The sequence below is a fragment of the Papilio machaon genome, chromosome Z (assembly GCF_912999745.1).
Source record: "Papilio machaon chromosome Z, ilPapMach1.1, whole genome shotgun sequence".
Lineage (NCBI taxonomy): Eukaryota > Metazoa > Arthropoda > Insecta > Lepidoptera > Papilionidae > Papilio > Papilio machaon.
Window position 1 is genome coordinate 7,249,282 of NC_060016.1, and position 23,337 is coordinate 7,272,618.

Genomic DNA, 23,337 nt, shown 5'->3' on the forward strand with positions numbered 1-23,337 from the left:
ATCAATTTACGCCAATGGCACGGCCGGGCTTGTCAATGGGTGCTATTACATTGACTTTTACGGTTTCGGCAGCATGGCACAGAAGGGCCCGAGTCAGCAAACTACATTGTTACTGTCTGCCTTAAGATTTATTGATATGGTCCCCATTTTTATCACATTGCTCAGTGTTTACAAGTCCCTTTCACACTTAAATATAACTTTAGGGTATTCATTTACTAAACAGTTTTTTTTAACTGCAATCGTAATTATTATTATTTAATTGAAAAAAAAATGTAGTTAATTTATTTCCTAGACATCTCAACTGAAAGTAAATGTGAAACTTTTATTGATGGTTCACAAATATTTCGACATCTATTGTTAGTTTCGATCCCACATCATGTTTCGCCGTGAAACGTTTTTAATACGTAAATAACAGATTAGAGGCAAAATATTTGTATCTATTCTCTACTGAATACTTGTTAACTCTATTGACGTAAACAAAACACGAGTAACAAATAACTTTGAAAATTACCCTTCTTATGTTACTGTTTAATATGTATATATATATATATATATATATATATATATATATACTATGTTAATATATACTAATATATATATTATACAATATGTTATTATGTTTATGAGCAGAAGATATTACAAACATAAGCTGTAATATCATAAAGGTTTTCACTGACAACTTTCCTTGTCCTTGTGTATGTATTTTACTAGAATGTTATATTTATGAGAAAGGTAAGTATGAAGCATATAAATAGTAAATGAATAGAATATTTTAAAGCTTACATCCTTCCAATATTACAATTTTATAGAAAACTAGCTGACGCCCGCGACTCCGTCCGCGCGCAGTTAAAAAAAACTAAATGGGGGGGGGGGGGGGTTATGAAAAATAGATGTTGGCCGATTCTCAGACCTACTGAATATGCTCACAAAATTTCATGAGAAACGGTCAAGCCGTTTCGGAGAAGTATGGCAACGAAAACTGTGACACGAGAATTTTATATATTAGATATATGATTGGTCTGGATTAATTCAATATCGACGAGTAGATTTGAATATCATTCTACTAACTAAGCATAGTCTTGGTACATTCATGGTAATTTATTAAAATAATTTATTTCCCCTCTCAAGGTGCAAGCACACCGGATATTATAGCTATAAAACAGAAAGAGAAAAGTGTAAATCAGGCTTTATAGGTCCACGAAACCTTATGCAGAAGAGATATTAAAACTTCTACCGTCATTTTTTTTATATTCCAGTGAAGTCTCTGAAATATTTTTTATTAGTTCTTACAGGTTATTTTCTGGATTTCAAGTCAAGTATTTCAATTCATTTGTTTGCAGCTTACACTTGACAAAAAATATTTTTGTTTAATGAAGCTAAAATTGTTCACTTGTTTTAAAATATTTAATAATAAAATATTTAAATATTAAATTGTCCTAGAGTACTGTTGTGCAGAGTGTCGATAGATTTAAAACATAATCACGGTCCATTAGTTCCACGCTATCGGAACGTAGACCACACTATCGATTGCCGCTAATGTTCACCAGCTTTTACTCTATCAGATCTCATTTACCATAAAGACATGTTGCAGTAATTGGCCTGGCACTAACTTTAACATTTAACTCTCTAAAAATATATTTAAAAGGTACTGAAAAAGGAATAGTTTTTTTACAGCCTATGAATTATATAAGTTACAGGAACAGGAAACCGTTACCGTAAGATCATTGCTATGACAAGTTTTCGACTGTTCTGTATTGCGAGCGTAACGCGATATTTTACCAAAATGGGTAGAGAATAAATGACATCGATTATACATCGTATAATTTACAAGAAAGAGCGTCGGTGGCTCAGGGGTTAAGCCCTTGACTTGCAATCTGCAGGTCCTGGGTTCGAATCCCGCCATGTACCAATGTGTTTTCGAGTTTCGATTTACATATGTACATTTATCCGATGTTCTTAAGATGAAGGAAAACATCGTGATGCAACCTGCACATAGCTGAGAAGAAATTCAAAGATATGTATGTGTAAAGTCAACCAACCCGCACTTGGCCAGTGTGGTTGACTATGGCCTAGTCACCTAAGTTAGCTTAGGATAGGCTCGAGACCCTCAGTGGGGACGTATAGTGAGTGAGCTGATGATGAAAAATTTACAAAAAAGTATCAAGTAAGTTATAAAAAAAAGGACTTCAATTCTACGTATGTGTCCTAAAAAAAACAAGGTAAGCAAAATAATAAAGATAAAATATAGAAAGTAGATATAATATAAAATTTCCGTTTGTAAGTTGGTGCGGACGATTATTTCCGTTAGAATGTTCAGCTGGCTGGGACTGGGATCGGTATTGTGCGGCAACGCATCGCATCCGTACTGATAAATCTAAAAGATTTATGTCTGAAGGCTGAACTAGGCCTGCATGTGTGAGAATACTGACGATTCATCCCCCGGCGCTGATAAATCCAAACGACAGTTCTGCACGATTTTGTGACAGCGTATTCGTCTGGAAGCTTTTATGCGGCTGCGAACTTTAATGGAATGATTTATCAAACAGCTCTTTCTACCCATTATTAAATTTAAGCTCGAGAATTCTGTATTAGACGCCTGTACTATTCCAGTATCGAATTATAAATCGGAAATTTTCGTTAGTGTCCAGTAACATATAGAGTTATAAATAACCGTTGTATATAGAAGGCACTGTAGATTTAGAAGCGAAGCCTATTGTTTCAGAGTTACTTCCAAAAAGACGATCACGTTTGATCATGTGCGTACAAATTTCCCTATTCGACTAAGCTGTGAAGCATATTCCTTGCACATGGTTCTGGCATAAAAGAAAGAAAATTACTAACCTTTACCCTGTCGATATTTTTAGATGAATGGAAATAGATGAAAACAGCTTTGAACTTATTAAACTCTAAAAATTGCTTGCTTATCTGCATGTTTAAACATTATATTCGGTGTGAAATGAAATTATATATGCATATAATCATTAGTCTGTCTGCTTGTGAACGCGTCGTCTGATTATGTCTGTTTACGATTAGATCGTAAGCACCAAACGCATCTACGCACCTTCAGTCACAGTTAATCAGTGATGCTAATTGCAAAACCACATATTCAAAGGATTTGGGAACTAACTAAAGGAGTCATTAACGTATGCGTAATCGGCAGACATGTGAGCTTACGTGCAATATTGTGGAAGAGATCGATTGGTTTTATTTCATACAAATTATATATGCAAAGCTGTAAGATAGCCACTAGAAAACACAATTATCCTGTGAAGTTAATAATTTAAGACATCTAATATATATACTAACTAAGTAATGTTTAAAATTACTATAACATTATGGTCACAAGTTTTTAATTTAAATATATATATTTTTATTAGAATACATTTTTTCTCGCCCGCGTTCTTATTTCCTCCTCGATGAACATTAACTGTTAACGATGAAAGTTCAAGATGTTTTTAATGTTTATTTTGGTTTCGGTCTCTTTACTAATTAACATATTTTTTGAGAAAAGAACTTTTTTATTCTGCTATATTATACGCACGAGTAATTTGATTGAATAAAAAATAATTTGATTGAATTGAAATATGAATTTGAATATTTGATCGACATCAAATATTCAAATTCATATTTCGATAAAATAATTTACTTAGATAATTGTTTAGATATTTCTTTACAAGATATTTGTTTGATTTTTACCTTCCTTAATAATTTCTTTATTTTTTTTTTGCTTTGGTATTACTGATTTTAAAATAATTGTACTGTGATAACTCTGGTTTAAAACAAAAGTACTCTTATAACTCTTTTAATTATAATAATTGCTATTGTAGCTCCCAAAGGATAAAGATAAATAGTTTATTTAAATTACAATAACATATTAATTGCTATTAAGGTCAACTATGTTGAAATGATCATTTGGATTATATAATTCTAACATTTTGTAAAGTTAGGAAGTAAAACGAAAATCTATAGCGCTTGCAAAATTCTTGTGAAATCTACATTTTTATAGGTCGTTTATAAACCACAGTCTTTCGACCAAATTATAGAGCGAGAGGGCGTGAGAAAATTCATTCGGAAGCCAAACCGTTTCTTTAATTAAGCTCAATGGTTTTTTGTGGTTAAGTGATGTAAAGTGTCTCCAGTGAATACAAAAAGCAACTTGGTATCGATTATTTTCAAATTTAATTTCAAATTAATGGTTACTAAGGGAGGACTTACTCTGTACAGTAATACTTAAAATCACTTTTCAACACAAATAATAATTGATTAACTTTAATAGGGTTTTATGAAAATTCATCTTTCATGTGCTGATTTTTATCATTATCTAATAGTATTATCATAAAAAAAGTTATAAACAAATTTATCTAATAAAATTATTGTAGTGATGAAATTTATTCACAAAATATTACAACTTCCTGGTAAACTTCCACCGTCAAGTTTATGAGGGGCTACAAAGCCGATTCATCTAAATATATGTCGCTTTCTTCGCTTTTTACTGAAATCTAATTTACTGACTATGAAGATACTTGAAGCGAGACAGGGAACGGTCTTACAGGAAGTAGTCGAAAATCTTATTATCCTAGGTACGAGAAAATATACTTTGCAATTCAAAAGATAAATCCGCCCCATTTTTCCTATGAAACAGCAACTTATTATAACATGTCTAAACAACATCAATAAAACAAATTCAACTACCGTTGTATCTTAACTTTAAAACATCTTAAATGTTTATATTTTCTCCATTTAATAGTTCCGTATATAAATCTAAAATGATCAACCCATTTGCTATTAGTTATCAGTATGTATGTACACGAAATTGCACGGAATATTTTGCTACATTTATTCACTTGGTGTGTTATAGTTTCGAGAATATTCACATTACCTTATAAATTGATAAACGACGCACAATAAATATAGAGTTGGGCTCCACGCCAGGAACAACTAATACAAAAGTCGTATTAAAATTTCAGCTTCCACAATCCATCTAGTTTATTAAGTTCCCTTACACCTGAATAGGTTTAAATAGCCCACCAGTGGTCCGAGCACGAATATTTGTAACAATTACCATCGTATTGTTACCGACAATATTTGTATTAAAATTTGTGTAGCCCCCTATTCTATCGGGCGTAAACTACACCAAAAATCTCATATTAATTTTGACATAATTGACAATGACGATATGACGACAATTGTCGATATGAAGTCATAAATATGGTATTAGTGCTTGGCCCACAGTACATACGTCGTATTTAAATTAATTAATAACGAAATCAATTCAATCAAATAGTGTCAAGTTTTTTTTTTGTAAAGTTGGCAGTCACAATAATAATAACTGCTTTAGTCACAGAACCCATTCTTATAATAAATCTTCGATTCATTAAATTGAAAAATGACCGACTACGATGGACTCAAATAAATAACAGCGACATAAATAGATATCACATTTAAGATGTAACTTATTGCTTCTCCCAGTCTTTCCACTTGACTAGTTTTTCGCCGCGTCTTTTTCAATTTCATGCCAAACTGCTACATATTTCTAAAATTCACTGAAATCTGGTTTAGTTGTATGCTGGAAACTAAACTTGATAGCACATCATAAAATTTATTTTATAATTTATCATCATCATCTCCCTGGCCTTTTCCCACTCACGTGGGGTCGGCACACAAGGTTTTATAAACCTTAAAATTTTGGTTTAAGTTTTTACGGCCGGCCGCCTGCCTGTCGCCAACCCTACTTGGGAATTAAATTAATTATAATATAAAATAAATAATTAATTAATAATTACTATTATTTCATAGTTTATATTAAATTACAATTACCTTTAGTTACTTTAACTTTCCCGAATATAGAAATGAGAGTTTAAATTTAAATACCATTTTAACGTAAACTTCTTGAGTCACTAACTTACTTTCTAATTACTGCTATCAGAAAATTAACTACGACACATTTAGTAAGCCTTGAAATTTTGGGACTTATGTAATTTTAATTTAATTTTCTCTTGAAGTTTTCTGAATACCTTTAATCTTATATACGTAAACAGAATCTTGCTAATTTAGTGAGGTTACCACAAATTTGAACATTAACCGAACATTCCACAGTCGTTACTTGTATAGTAGTCATTATTTTGTCAAAGAAGTCCGGCAACGCATCTGCAATTCTCGTAGTGTTGCGGATGTCCATGGGCGTCGATGATCACTTCGGTGTTCGCGCCGCTCGTTTGCCCCCTTCTCTTATAAAAAAAAAAAAATGAAAATGAAAGGGACGACAATATGTCTCAATATAATACGTAAGTGTCACAGCAGTGGAAATTTTCCGTAAGAATTTTCGATACATCTATATATATAAAAGAAAGTCATGTTAGTTACACTATTTATAACACAAGAACGGCTGAATCGATTTGACTGAAAATTGGTGGGCAGGTAGCTTAGAACCAGGAAATGGACATAGGATAATTTTTACCCCGTTTTCTGTTTTTTATTCCGCGCGGACGAAGTCGCGGGTAAAAGCTAGTCTATATATATAAAAGAAAGTCGTGTTAGTTACACTATTTATAACACAAGAACGGCTGAATCGATTTGACTGAAAATTGGTGGGCAGGTAGCTTAGAACCAGGAAATGGACATAGGATAATTTTTACCCCGTTTTCTGTTTTTTATTCCGCGCGGACGAAGTCGCGGGTAAAAGCTAGTCTATATATATAAAAGAAAGTCGTGTTAGTTACACTATTTATAACTCAAGAACGGCTGAATCGATTTGACTGAAAATTGGTGGGCAGGTAGCTTAGAACCAGGAAACGGACATAGGATATTTTTTACCCCGTTTTCTATTTTTTATTCCGCGCGGACGGAGTCGCGGGTATAAGCTAGTTATGGATAAAAATGCAATGTTTTCTTTCCACAATTTTTAATTTGACTCTTATAAACTACGCGACTGCTCTTCAAATAATTTAAACGGGGCAGCTATTCTTTAATGAGGACGTTGTGTTGTTTATCCGTTTAATTATATCTGATTTATTTATCAGTCACGTTTATTATTGTTTGATAGTGTTGCGGTTTTATGTAATTAGCAGCCACAGCAATATCACAGAATGGTTATCAAATAATTTTTATTAGATGTTTTTACATATACATTCCGCGTTGTGGTACGGTCTGTCTTCGGCGGTATTTCCAAATCAGTACGACTTCGGGTTCTTCAAGAAGCGAGCTCTTTCTCAATGTCAGGCAGTACATCTGCTGTTCGTTTAGTATAGCGCATGTCCATGGGCCTCGATGATCACCTCGGTACTACCACCGTTTGAAGAAGTGGGCTAACTTCTTTTATAAAAAATACAAACTTACTCTCCCTCCTATCGGTTTGATTTTTTTATCGATACAAATATTAATACAAGAAAATCTTAATTTATTCGCACCCTATTCATTGAAAATCATAAAACATGATGTGCATCATATAAATAAGCTATGATAAAAACGTTTCTTTGCATTACAATCAGGCTAAATAATAGACACAAATAAAGGTAAATATGACTAAAGTATAAATGTGTACATACCTACTTGAATGTTCTACGGGAAAATGTAACTATATTTTTGCAGTGGCGTATGGTACTGTGACCACTTGAACTCTCTCGTCTAGCAGTTACCAAACACACATATCACGCGGAGAGGGCGAGTTTTCGCAAAGCTAAAATATATTTTATTTCAAAATGTTATTCAATTTGATATTTTTCCTTCTTTAATAATTTTCGGTTACTGATGTAAAATAAGTTTACACAAATTTATGCATGTTACTTAAAAATTTATTGAACAAATTACTTTCTAAAACTTTCTAATCTTAGTTTCTAAACTGTAATCATTTGTTTCTCTTCCTTTTCTTCTAAATATTGGTTTGTCCACATCAAATTATGCAACTATGTTTTTTCTATAAAGTTCTAGAATGTTTCTATTACGTTTTTCGATGTAACATAAATAAAATTATCAGAGCCAACACACTAGAAACAACGTGTGACATCTTACAAAGATTGCACATCGTATGTATGACATCAAGTTCACGTAAACTGACATTTCTCATTTTATTTTAAATCTAATTTCGAGATACTGAGGTATTATTAAAATGTAATGAATTTTTATATGAACATCTACACTCTCGACCAATAGTTGAAAGATTTGTAAAATGCGCTTTGTTATTTTTTAAGATTATTGGAGTTTACATTACTTTATTGGCTACTACGATTAAACGTAATATCCGATAATAGTATAAATTTAAAATATGTATAAAATCTAAAGGAGAATTTTATAAAAAAATTGTATTTCAAATATATTAATACTCAATTGTTTATTCTTATAAATTTACATTTTGTGATTTTATTAGCTGTCGCACGCGACTCCATCCGCGCGGAATTAAAAAAATATCAAATAGCCTATGTGTTCTTCCAGACTATGTTCTACATCTCTGCCATATTTTATCAAGATTCGTTTAGCCGTTCCGGAGATGCTTTCAAAGAAACATCCGTTCATCCAGCCATCTAAACTTTCGCATTTATAATAATAATAATTTAGTAAAAACAGTATCTTTTTAATGTGTTTTAGATTACACTTTGGTTTATGCTAAATGAGATATACAAGTTATTTATAGTCCGCAGTAGAGCTGTAATAGACTGTTATTGAAGCTATGTGGTCCATAAAGTGCCGAAGAAGTATTTGTATTGGGTGAGGAGAGCTTGTATGTAGTTTGCCCCAGTAAAACTGGCAAGGCTTCTTGCCAACCCGGACGGAGATAAAATATGATAGCAGCTCAACCTTTGATATCGTTCTATCGTCCTTACTTAAATTAAATTAAAGTAACGGAATATTTGTATACTACAGAAGAGTACTTGGTCATCAGTATCATCTGTCCTTATACTGCCCTAAGTGGTTTTGCCATACCAGTTTTCGTTGAGATCGATCCGTCATTTCAGTTTTCACTATAAAATACTTCTCTATACATGTTATCTGGTATTGTTGTTATGTGTTATGTAAATTGTTGATATATATCTACTGCAAAATTAAATTCTTATTTGGCAAATCTTTTAAAAAAATTTACACAAATAAACAATAAACTTTATTATTTTAGCTTATGCAAGGATATATAGGACATTCATACATAAATACAGTTATCAGTGAAGTAACAAAGAATGAAATCGTTACGTGTACTCGTTATCTGCTAATGAAAATGATGATTAACTTATTTGATCAATATATTATTAACATTTGCGTAACTATAAGATATTCATATTAGGTTGTTAATTTTCATCGGCTGTCTCAAAAGGTACAAGATGACTTTGTGGGTTCCTGTCACAACTGCAACTCTTAATTTAGTTTGCATAATCCTGTAAGTTTCGCTATTTGTTACGATTGCCTTATGAATGTTAATAGACTCAAACTTTGATTTAGATTCCTTTGACTATAATATAGCACGATTCAAACATACTGCTGTCGTTGTTTTTATCAAGGATAATGAAAGAGATAACATTATAATATAAAAGTGTTTTGACAGAGGAAATCCGTAGTAGGCATTTCTATTAACGTATAATCTGTACCAAGAGATCATTAAATGTTAAAAACTTACATCACCTCGTGTCAGATTTTTAGCAACGTCTTGTGAACCCGTAAAACAAAATTATGATTAAAACTTTCAACTGGCAATACTGTCTGTTTCTTGAAGACTTCGAAATAAACTTAAGTTTTCTCGGCGTCAACTTATTTCCTCATCTACACTTCTACGTAGTCTGGAATAACAACTGACGTCTCCAATTCTACCTGAATCGTAATGCTTCGGTGGTCCTAGGTACTTTACAAACTCACTGCTAACGATGAATATTCGAGTCCTGTAGATATTACATCGTTATCGTTCATAATATAACATTTGTAAATTTTAACTGAGATAATATAATAATGAAATAACTTCCTCAATCATTAGAGAATAGAGTTTTAACCATTAGTAACTAATAACTTGCTACAAGTAAATAATGTACAAAGAATTTTGTTTAAATTTGAGTATGTCTAACATATCGATTGAGCTCTTAATCGCAAATGTCTTATGACTCTTTTTGTTTAAAATCCACATTAAATTACGCTCTATATCACTCTAATCTCACGCCAATCTATGCCACACTTTAACAGGCTTAAAGGCTCGTGATGTAATCCTGTAACTCTATATACGATATAAGTAAAATGTAACTCTTCACTAATTTCTTAAATTAAAAATATTGCTGAACAAAAGGTACTCGCAACGTTATTGAATGTTAAGTATTCTACGAGCATAAGTATTAATTTGCTGGAATGAAATAAAGGAATTTTTCAATTTAAATGAAGAATTTTGGTACGATATCAGGAACTTAATAAATAAAAATGCAGGACATAACAATGATTCCAGTCATTCATTTGTTTCATGAAATTATATCGACACCGTATTCACATATAACAATGTTGCTTTTTTTTAAAGTACAAGATTGTATTGGAAATAAAATAAAACTCGTAAAATGAGTCCGGGCTGTTTTGAGAAGAGAATTGTATTTTTGCAGCTATGTGCTGTTTGCGTTTCTCCCTTGATTGATTACAGCTGGCCATAGACGTGAAGTATGCATTTTTCACTCTGTAGCTTCACGATTATTTTCTTTGTTTTTAAAATCGATGTTTTGCACTGTTTGTATTCAGTTTCTTCTTTACGAATCCTATATGACTTTATTATTGTATAAATATTTAAGTTAAGTTAATTTTTAAACTAGTTTAATTTTGTTAAGGAAATTACAAAGTAAAAGCTTTAGGAGCCAAGTAGCTTTTCCATTATGGAATTTTATTGCTTTTGCAAATCAAAAACCTTTCGATTCTTTGATTTTTTTGTGATAAACTTTGTAAAATCACGCACGTAACGTCCCCAAAATTTCTGGCCACTATTTACAAGATGTCAACAATTTAATCCGGAACGTGATGGAATCGCAAAACACAGTATAATATTGGAGAATCTTCAAAGCCAACATAAGCTTTCTTCTAAGATAATTTATTTTTCCTTCGTTTAAAATGCTTCCAGCCTTAATATCTCACGGAAAGTGAAGTGTCACGCCAGAGCCAAAATGAGGACATAGAGAAAGTGTTACATTTTGTATTTTTAATGAAAATATAGTACCTATAACAGAAATATATATTTCTTGCAATTTTTTACTAATTACTAACTTCACTTCTTATAGCGTAGTTAGTTTATTCTAAGACTATAGTTTGAAATAGTACTAGTTTTTGTTTTCCCTTATTTCTTAGTATTTTAGTTACAATGTAAGTACTTTTTGAATTCCAACGTTAAAATATCCATTCAATAAATATCGACAAAATTACACAACTTCTGTTCGAGGACTAGGCGAATGAAAATTGAACAAGCAAAATCTTAATTTTACATCAAATAATTATTTAAGTACTTATAGGTAATAAGCTTATAACATTTTTTTGGTTTCTTAATTGAGATTTTGTGATAAAACTTTTTTTTTTTTTACTTTTGAATTTAAATAGATCGGTTTTTACCTAAAATAATTTTATGAATCATATTATTTTCGTTGAAAAATATTTGGTTTTCTTTAAACATGTCTTACTTGAAAGAAAAAGGTTATATATATATATATAGATTCATGTTAATACACTGAAAATGTATTATGGAGTATTAAGTAGTTATTAATAAACAGGAATATTACAAAGTTTGTTAGGCTCCTGAAACAAAAGCCCCAAACTACCTTAGGAAGCAGAGTCCCAAGTAACTGCGGACTGTTATTTTTAATTGCTTTATTTTTATTTTTTTTAATCGTTTTTTGGAATCCCTTCAACGAAAATATAAAGCAACTGCTTGCTAAATTTGTTGAAAATTGTATTTCTTTGTTATGATAGTAATTTGATCGGTTTTCTATATACGATAGCGACCGGCCAACATAACCCCTAGCCTGAGACGCCGTTCGCTCGTAAATAATAACTTCATGCATAAACAATGAAAGCTATCCTGACACGGCAACGCTCCTTCCCACCGACGGTATCCATTCATAATTTTCATGAAACGCGAAGTGAGTGCAAAAGTGATATGTTACGGTGTTTTTTTCACAGCTCATCCATCTTCATTCTACTTTCCTTAAGTGTTCATTTGCACTTATTTTCCATTTTTCCGTTGTTATCCTATGTTTACAAATTAAATATATTACTTGATCATTAGTGTTACTATTTATGAAAAAGATAAGAATTAAAATCATGTAGTACGAATTTTTATTTAACTGGATAAATTAAAGCGTCGTTATAATTAAGACAGTCGGTGGCTTAGGGGGTTAAGATCTTGACTTGCAATCTGCATGTCCTGAGTTCGAATCCCGTCATGTAGGTACCTAAGTGTTTTTTCAGTTTTCTATTTACATGTGTACATTTATCCGATGTTCATACCGCGAAAGAAAATATCTGAAACATCTGTACGTATCTGAGAAGAAATTCTAACGTACGTGTGAAGACTATGGCCTAATCACCCCTAACTTAGTATAGGTTCTGAACCCCTTGTTGAGGACGTATAGAGAGCTTATGACGAATGAATAAATTAAAAACACATCGCTTAAATCGCTAACAAGCTATAAAATCTATTGATTTAACCGCTCTTAAGGCCGCCATACACGGACAGCCTCAAGCAATCGGTAGCGACAGCTTTAAGATGTTAACAAACGCAGTAGTGCGTTTCAATTATGGATAATGATTTCTGAAAGCAGTGCATATATGGTCCTAACACTCCGGGATGAATGTAAATCCCATAACTCCCCACACTAGAAATAAGGTCGAGCTTTTTAAGCTTAAGATGGTCACAAACGTACGGACATATTCATATTTAAAAAATATCCGTAGTAACATAGCTGTCCTGTAAATTGTGTGATAGAACTAAGTAAATACTTCTTCACTTTTTTGTCTTTCTTTCCATGAATCTATTTCGTACATTAAAATTATGGTAACATTGTATTATCTTAGGAGTAAAACAAAGGTGTCTAGCCATACGTCTGGAATTTCACAATGTACGAATAACAAATGGCGGTTTCACTCTGATTGAGATCTAATTTATTGTTCCACATTCAAAGTACAGCCACATTCTAAATCACAATAATGGCATAGGGGCCCCGTTTGAATTCCGGCCGACGTATGGGCGCTTCTCTCTCCTACTCATTGAGTACCTACATATACCAGATTAAGTATCCAGTCAAATAACATCGTAGAGAAATAGCACTGGACAGTATAATTTTATATTTAACATATTTTACCGTGACTTAATAAAATTGTAGGTCGTAACATTTATTGAAACAATGATATTTTAACATTTTGGAATGTTTTATTAACGCAAAATGTTTAATAACGTTTGCACATAAGCAAATTAATTTCAACGCTATTATTTGCACGGATTAATTTTTATCTAATTAATGCTAACAAAGCTCAATAAGTACACCAAAAATAAACTTTATCTATTACGTCACAGCGTGTTAATGAAAACAAAATTTATGAGTTTGAAAATATGCATTATAAATTATTAGTATTAAAGTTTTTCTATACATACATTTTATTTTAAACAACGTCTGTAGCTAAAGTAGGAATATACCTAACAAATGTAAGAATACAAGGACAATAAAGGACACAATGAGTGTTAAAGTTGTGTTACTTTGGTGTCATTACTGTGCATTTCAAAATATTTGTATAAATGCGACAATATGCATTTCATTATCTACAATTAATGTAATTAGAGTGAATTGTCTGTGATATCGAAACAATCATAATTCGCGAATATAATTTAACAAAAATATCTGCGTTGCTTATAACGAATGTAATTTTTTAAAATGTTATTATATCTATCCGTCTGTCAACAAATCCGCGTTAGCTCCGAGTAAACTCCGAAACGGCTGCCTCCATTTTGACGGGACTTTAACGGGAAGTTAGCTGATGCATGCGAGCATTTTATAGGCTATTTTTTATGTAATGATTAAGTCGCTGGCGGCCTTTAACCTTTGGATAAAACTAAGATGAGATTATAATTTCGTATTTCGACAGTAAAAACTAACGTTTAGGTTTATAATACAATAAATATACGGAATATTTCTATGACGAAGATATAACATAAAGTCAATAATTTATTTGTGTAAGGCATCAGCGAAAGTTCAAACACTGGGAAAAAGGGCAGGGACTAATCCCTTGAGGTCGAACTATCCATACACAAGTATATTTTTTGTTACGATTTAATCAATAATTTACGAAACTGGCTGTAGCCTAGTTTCCTCATGGCTATATTAAATAGAAATAGGTAGATTCAATTCCCTATTTTATTTAAGGAAAGAAATAGTCTGAACGTGTGTCCATTTCTTTTTTGTTAACTTTTGAAAAGTCGAATATACAAAAATAAGATAAAAATCGAAGACATTATTAGGATTAAAATTTAAAAAATACGACAAGTCAATTCAACTCAATTGTAAAGATCAGATAAAAATAATTTATTTTTTAATGAGAGTAGTGGAAAAACACGAAGACACACCTTAATTTTAATCTTAAGACTTCAAGACAAGACATTTTAAGCCAAATAACAATATAAACGATACACAAAATAATGTATTTTGTTAGAAAAGGATTGGATGGAACAGAAAGATGTAAATTTGAAAACGTAAATCTACTATAATAGTAGCTTATTATTTCTCAAACGAGGTGGATTGTTAGATTATTTCTATATTCGGTTATTTGTATCAAAAATGTCAAACAATATTTAGTGCGGATTCAAAAAAAAAAAGTTTCGAAATTCAAGGGGGAGTATAGGAGTTAGGAACACCGATTTTCGCAAACACAGACGTTTTATTGACGTCACCCCTATCATAACGTCATAACATCGGCAGCCATTCTTCACTTTAATTGATTTTTACGTATTACTTTGGTTGTTGATTAACTGATTGTTCTTAAAGAGTTCGTGTACTCGCACGTTAATAAGGTAAATGAATAAAATGAGACAAGGCGAATATTTTAACATTAACGTTGTTCAATATTACATACCTCAAAAAATAACTACACACACAGTCACATAATACTTATACCACTTTGATAACCTTATTTTTTACTTTATTATGAAAAATACGACTACTTTACTGATTTCATGTGTAATAATCGAAGTTATTTATGGCCATTGTCGTTTTTGTTCCGTTTACTTAGAAAAAAGGATTTTTGGTTGGAACATTGTCTATTTATAACATTTTAAAGTTAAAATTATCTTCATTTGTATAAAGTGATACGTAAGTTTTACGTAAGAGGGCGCTATAGGGCTATTCATTTCACATTTATTACTAGCGAAGTTAGTCGCACAGAAAATATGTTTGGTGGTAGCGGCGTAGTAAATTGGAGCGCGTATTGCAATGACAACTGACTGGGGAAAAACTTGCCGAAAGCTTTGATTTGCTCACAGTTTTTACTAAAATATTATGTTTTGATGGTAATTATTTTAAATTGATTCGAAATGATTTGTATATTTGGCAATAATAGATTGAAAATAGTCGGTGCCGGCATTGTAATAATTATACGCGAATTTAGCCGTTTTTAATTACTTTATAATAATTATAATGTTTATAATAAATTGAAACGCAAAGTAGTTTGATGATAAGATCATCATCACCTGCGCTTATCAATATGGAGGGTCGGCACAGTATGTACTACTCCTCCATACATCTCTATCAGCCGTCATATCTGAATTTACCCCCTTCTTACGCATATCCTCTTTCACACAATCCATCCATACTTTCTTTGGTTTTCCTCCACCTTTATAGCCATCCACCTCATTACTTTTTGATGATAAGATGAATCATTGAATTTATTTTTACTTTTAAAATGTGTGCAAATACTTAAATTATATTCTAAGATAGTAGTGGACATTCTTGTAAAACTGTTAATAATTGATATTAATATTTGATGGTTCACCTCGACATACCATGGCATATTAGTACCACTATACACGAACAGTGCAAGGCAGTTCGCACCAGTCAGCTAGAAAATGTGCGTATACGGCGGCTCTTATATTACATTACCTGTCGCCCGCGACACCGTCCGCGCGGCAATAAAAAAAAACTTAAATAGTAGCCTATGTGATCTTCCAGACTATGTTCTACATCAGTGCTAAATTTCTTCAAGATCCGTTGAGCCGTTTCGGAGATACCTTCAAATAAACATCCATCCATCCATCCAAACATTCTCATTTATAATATTAGTAAAATTATACTTACTAAATTATTACTAAAACATGTGTATATTGTTTAGATAGTATTCACACCAGTTTTGATATTACGACGATTGTTAGTTTTGATAACATTTGGATTTACGACCTAAATTCATAACCTAATATTTTCCAGACGCCGCTTCTAACCATTAAGCGAGTACAAACTACATACCAAGGTTTTGTATGTGCGGTCGTCTCGCAATGCATTTGCTTTAAGCCTCAACATACTTCTAATAATTTCAAACATTTCTCTACTATACTTCTCTATAGTGCATTTTATTAACGTCGATCTTTAAATTGGAACTCTATTTTATAGAAGAAACGTATGTGTACCTACTTAATTCGTAATTGTAAGGAAATACAATACAATCTTTTCCCTAGATAGTAGAAAAGGTTATATTAAATCTCAAGTGTTGTACGCACGTGTGATTAGGTAAGCAATAGCAATTGTTTATTTTAAACTTATCAATAAGTACAATTTCTAGAACCACATTTGTTAAGCACTTTTCACTCTAGCCCACCACGATTCCTCCATGTGACTATCAAACCAAAAGGAAAGTTTCCATTTCACCATTTAAGTTTTTGAAGTGTAGTGTTCCAGTTAATGTGTTTTTTCCAGTAATTTGTAATTTATATTTTATTGCGTTGATCTTATGCTTAATAAATTTATTTTATTTAGATAGTGACTTACATTTTGAATTTTATCAGGTGTTACTAAGATGTGAATTGTTTAATACCTAAAATTCTATTACGTGCCCGTTTTTGTTCTGTGTACTTCACATTTCCAATTTAAATTTTATTGATCTTTATAGAATACGTTTATCGCTTGTTTTCGAATCGCGTGTCTCTGACGCATCCCAGTTAAACTCCCGGATGTGCTAGACATACGAGACTTATTTGAAATAGTTTTTTCCTACTTACGCTGAGCAGGAAAGCTTTTTCCCTTTTTTTCTCGCAAAAGTTATTCCCGAGATGTCAATTGCCCTGCATCAAAGAACCCATCTGGCTTATGTCTTCTTAGAATTATATCGAAACTAAAACCCTTATTCAAACATGTTTTTAGTCCTGACCAATTTATTGGACATTATTATTACTGTGAGTATGTAGTGAGTAATAAAGTTTAAGGAGTAATTTATATTCGATATGTTACCTATATAAAAAAAACCGGTTTACCGTAATGATAAGATATTGATATGCATTTTCTGCCTGTAAAAAAATAATGTTTAAAAACGTATATCTGATAGTTGTATTCATTTGTTACAATTTTATTTATTACATCTCGAATATGCTAAAAGCATTACAAATCGGTATCACGTAAAATTGGGACGTTACAATATCGAATACAGAGCAATATTTTCGAGCATAGGGTATGCAGTAAAAAACAGTTTCGGATTAAATGGGAACTAACAAATACATACCCTGCTGGTCGTTAGCGATTGTTTCGCAACGATTGTGCAGTTTTAAAGCACTTTAAATGAGTTTGTTTTTCAAAGCACTGTGATTACGCAAAGAAAAGCCGAGTTGGTCCTGGCTGTTTATAAGATTCCAGTTTACATTCAGGTATACTAAAATTTTGTTTCATTCGAAGAAATTCTAGGGAGTAAGTACTAAGAATATGATAAGTAACTCGAAATCACAGTGTACTTAACTCAGAAAAACCATTATAGTTTCGATTATAAAATAACGATTATGTTACAATATAAGAAATCTATATTATTATTTTTTGATCTTATTTGATAGGTGGTACGAGTAAAAGGTATTTTAGACCACTTCAGAATATTTTATAGTTCTGCCTTACAAAATTTGACAAAATCGAATCCCACGTGAATTAAAATGTTATCTTTGAGCAAATCTATAACTCTGAAAATATAAGTTTATACAATTTGATATTTCAATACACACTCATAAAAAAAGTGGCCATGCGTGTTTTCCTGTTCTAAATAGAACTACATAGAGTAGCTCACGAAGCAAGCAAAGTATCGAGAACTTTTCCGCGTCATTAATCTCTCCTTTCATTTATCGTGAGTGTCACATTTAGAAATAATCTTGGTACAATAATAAGTTTGTGGTGGCGTTCGAATAACGATACAGAAATAATTGACTTTTGTTCAAACATTACTACGGAATAATTAGTTAGTTTTATTAACAGCGCCTGCCTTAAGAGTCCAGCGTTTAGCGGCTATACTTAAAATTTAAGCAAATATTTTTGAATCTTATATTACTATACTATTTACATAATTAAATCCAAAAGTCTTTTAGACACTTAAATTATAAAGAGAAATTGTTTTTCTTGTATGCTTGTATCGAATATCAAAAAGTATCTGAACGTGTTAAAAATTTTTTTCACCATTACATGGGATGCATTGATCATTATTATAAAATACCTTTTTAAAAATAAATGTCTATGCAATGCCGAGGCGATCCACTAATCAGGTATAAATGTTAAAAGATAAGTATTTTGCTCCGGAGTATCAAATATACTCCGGAGTCGTTGCCGTGGATTTTAAATTAATTGCTACTGAATTATTTAATTAGCGTCTAGAAGGCTATATCATTGTAATAATAGCTTAATTTATTTTTTTGATTCGATTTAAATGAATGTCACAAGAGTATACGAGTATCATATACTGAACTCATTCTTATACATTAATACAATAAAGAAAGGAGTCTATGAAACGAATAAAATTGTGTGAAGATTTAAAGGCATTCTATTTATGGCAGTTAATAACTCATCGTGTAAATATTTATTGTAGCGCGCATTACAGATTAAACACATTGTTTGGCAACTCTTTTTAAATTTATTCGTATATAGGTACAAGAGATTAACACTGATAATCTTTCTTCTGAATTTTCATATGATGAGAAAAACGCCAAGCGCCAGCTGATTCTTCAAAAGAAAAAGTCTCGTTTAAGCTTAAATAAGAAACATTTTTTTTTTGGTATCGGTTGAGAAATCTTCGAAAGATACCTTCTGGGGGTAAGACAGGGATGTGTGGGGCTTAGCCCACTAAAGCTCCCTCGGTGGCCAGCCTCGTGGGCAATTGAAGAGGGTTCTGGGATCGCACCGGAACCTTTAGCACTTTACTACACAGGACAGAACTCTGTCCGTTGCTTCAAGTGTTACGGCAACATAGGACCACGCTGTGTCACCGTCTTTCCGGGACAATTGCGGTCGTCGATCAGGTCCTCCACCCTAATCGCAAATGGTTCCAAGGGTCCCTAAGATCATTAAAACGATGGAATGGACTAACGACCCATTGCAACCGTGGCAGATGACCCAGAGCGTCTCATTGAGACACCCCTAGCCATTCGCCTCTGAAGTGCCCTCTCTTCACTCTGCAGTCTTGTTCGAATATAAAACACCTTAGGTTTTTTTTTGTTATATCTTGTTCCCATTCTACATGCATGATTATTCACATTGCTTTGAGAGGAAAAGTAGTTTAAATGTTCATTACAACTAGTTCCAGTATCTTAATAAAGTATAGAAATTATAGTTAATAATAAATTAATATCGTAAGATGTGGAATAATTAATGTTATAAATTGGAAAGTTTAGATAGATGGAAGGATAGATGGATGTTTGTATGAAGGTATATCCGGAACGGCTCAATGGATCTTGATGAAATTTGGCATGTAAAACATAGCCTGGAAGAACACATAGGCTACTATTAGTACGTTTTTTTAAATTCCGCGACAGCTAGTATTTAATAGATGTGATAAGCTCGTTTGCATTTTAAGAAATTGTAAATCAATAATAAAGACCACTTTCTAATTTTTTTGCGCCCTTTACGAAGATATACGAATAATGATAATATTCTGCGAGCAAATAGCGTTCAATCGGTAAATTATATTTCATTAAACATTTAACGACATTTGTTGGAAATTTCCTTCACTTATTAAATACTTAATTCATATTTTAGAAGACAGGTTTCAAATTATTTACAAAACGTTAATTTTTCAAAAGCAATCGCTCGGCAAAATACACAAAAGACAAAAAAAAAACATCTGAAGTCATTGATAAATGTATTAAAAAAGTGTTAATTCGTATTTTTAATTGATTTGAAATAAACTGTGTTATATAAATTGAATTGTTTAAACTTTCGTGAGACATCATAATTCATTAATTAAGAAACGGCTTAACTCACGTTTGATCGTCCGGTGACGGCACCGACTAGTTTCGGACCCATCGGGGGTCCATCTAGTCGGTGCCGTCACCGGACGATCAAACTTGAGTTAAGCCGTTTCTTAATTAATTAACTGTTTTATATATCATAATCAGAATTATATTCCATTTTGTGAATCATCCAAAATAAAAATACTGCAATTGTGTTCACGCAGCATAAATTTCACTCAAAAAAGTAGCGAATGGTATGTAGGTTAATGTAAATGTTGTAACTTTTGCAGTAATACGCCCTACTTAAATTCAACATCAAAGTTTACACATATTCACTCCTGCAATAGGCATAAGTTTTTTTTTTACGTTATTACGTACAGATACCCCGATTTTGTTAAATATAAAATATTTATTAATTTCAGAATGCATGACCAATCCATTGTGAATTGATCTTAGAGGGCTTGACTGATATTGAAGTGTTATCATTCAGTTCATAATCCCTCCCATTACATTACCTTTTGTTAAAAAGGATATGTGCTGGCTATTTTGGTTTATCTTTTCAAAACTCGTTACGATGTGTGTAACATCTTTTTAAACGGTAGAAAAAAGTGTAAAATCTTTGCTAAGATTTATGTTTCAAACTATTTAGGAATTTTAATTAAAACTATTATGGCATCGTATTTCCTAAAACCAGAAATTTCCCTAGTAGTGTAGACAGGAAAAAAAAGCAGCGGCGGCATCACCGAATATTGAACCTTTGTTTTCGTACCAAACAGCTAATGGACTCTGTGTCCACTATGTTAGAATCAGGCGTATTACGAAACAGGTTTTTTCAAAGTGAGATATCCGACTTTGCCAAAAAATGTATCAAAATTTTACAGTCAACATCCGAGAGTATTAAGTTAATTTCGTATCGATCAATTCTAGTTGGGAGAGTAGGTTTGGAGAAGGAGATGCATAGGAAGGATATATTCCTCTTTGTGCGTCCCTTCCTCCATTGATTAAATGTTAGAAGTTAGTTGTCAATGGGCAGCATTTGCTTCGCAATTTTTTTTTTTTTATAGGAGTAGGGTGCAAACGAGCAACGGACCGAGAATTATTTGATCCGGCGCCCATGGACATCCGCAACGCCAGAGGAATCGCAGATGCGTTGCCGGCCTTTAAGGAAGGTATACGCTCTTTTCTTGAAGGTCCCTAAGTCGTAACTGTTTGGAAATACCGCCGAGGACAGAGTATTCCACAACGCGGCTGTGCGAGGTAGAAAGTTTCGTGAAAACCTCGTCGTTGTGGAATGCCACCCATCGAGATGGTAACGATGAAATCGGTATTTCAGCGAATACAGGTGGCTAATTGCTCGTTTGCCACTTTACAATGTAAAAAGTACTACCTAAACATATACATACCTTCTTCATTCAGGCAAAATTAGGCAGAAACCAAAATAAATAGTCAAACAAAGGAGAAATAAGATAAAAAATAAGAAAGAAAAGAGATTCGATTTTTTGACAGACATTATATAAATAAAGGTAATTATATTTTATGCTATAGGTCTTTGATAAATCGTAATCTCTCTGTAACTTTCGAGCTTAGAGTGCTGATATTCAAAATTAAGAAAAAGTGGGTAGAAGCCATTGAAAATGAACATAATGAAAATAATTTGTGGCTTAAATAAAATTACGGGGAACGAAAGAGCTATCTTAGAAATTTTATCAGTCTAATTCAATTGCCCCTTCGACAACGTTTTGCTGCTTCAAATTTGACTACAGTTAAATTGGAAATATAAGTGAATAAATTTTATTTAATGTTACCTTAAGTAAAGATATTCAAAAGTTTTTGAATTAAAAACAGTAAACCATATTCATGAAAAATAAAGAGGAGAATTAAAAAAAAAACATACTTAGTAAATTAACAACAATATTTTTTCTTAATAATAAAATAATTTATTTAAATAAAATGATTTACGTAAAATTTAACAAACTTAAAGCACTAAAATGCAGAATTAAATTCATTTTCAAGTACTTATTTAAAGTATTTTAAATACAAGAACATATTATGCATTAACAAATAATAAAATAATGTTTCAGTTGTTTTCTTTTATTTATCGTGGTTTATTTTAAAAGTTACGGAGGTTTAATAATACACCTGAATTGCTTAAATTAATAACATAAGTTAGACGATGCATTTTTTAAATAAATTTAAATCAAAGTAGTTATTTATTTCTTAAAATTATTACTTACCAATAGGTACAATATCACTTCGCACTTGACCTTTGGTAACTCCGTCAAAGTACATCATAAAAAGAAAAGTTAACACAGTTTTGAGAAGTATTTTAATCAATTTAAATTGTGCCATTTTTAAAAAATTCTACAGTTCTTTAAAGTTTATTCAACAACATTTTGCGCTGCACATTATTTTCGCGCTCACTTGCAAGTCGGATTCCGAAAGTTTGAGTTGGGTTCCCGCGCGCCAGTCCGACTACTCCTGTTGTCGAATACCGACTGCACTGAGCCAAGCCACCCGGTATCCGCCCTGCCCACATCACCCCCACGACCTCGCCCACCCTATACGAAACGCACGACTTGTTTTATTACTTTTATTTTTCTTTAATAATCTTGTTTAATGGTCTATTTCGTACTCGATGAAACTTCTTAATTTTTTTCATCGATTGCTATTCGCACCTAAATAGAGTGCAGTAATTCAATAGTTTTTAAATATTAGAAACAAATTTGACAAATCGCGAATCAAAAACTAGAGTACCGATTTCTTCATCAATACTTTACCATGGAGAATATAATGCCCCAATAGAAAATGCCTACTTATCCCCGGATAATCACGTAACTTAGTTAACACATTCCTTTCTCAATAACCACACGGTAACATGTTCAAATATGTATGAAAATGATTCTATCTTATAAAACAAGGCCATTTCGCAGTCGATTTTAATTCCTAATTTTATTCTTAAATAA

General features: G+C 32.1%; 1 protein-coding gene across 1 annotated transcript in view; it reads right to left on the reverse strand.

Annotated features, from left to right (window-relative positions):
- LOC106717086 (glutamate receptor 1) overlaps window positions 1-22,676 on the reverse strand; it is a 108,188-nt gene extending 85,512 nt beyond the window's left edge. The window contains exon 1 of the mRNA XM_014510795.2: window positions 22,609-22,676. Within this exon, the coding sequence (XP_014366281.2) occupies window positions 22,609-22,666 (58 nt within the window). The 5' untranslated portion in view covers window positions 22,667-22,676. The remainder of the gene's footprint in view (window positions 1-22,608) is intronic.
- Between the last annotated feature and the right edge of the window lie 661 nt (window positions 22,677-23,337).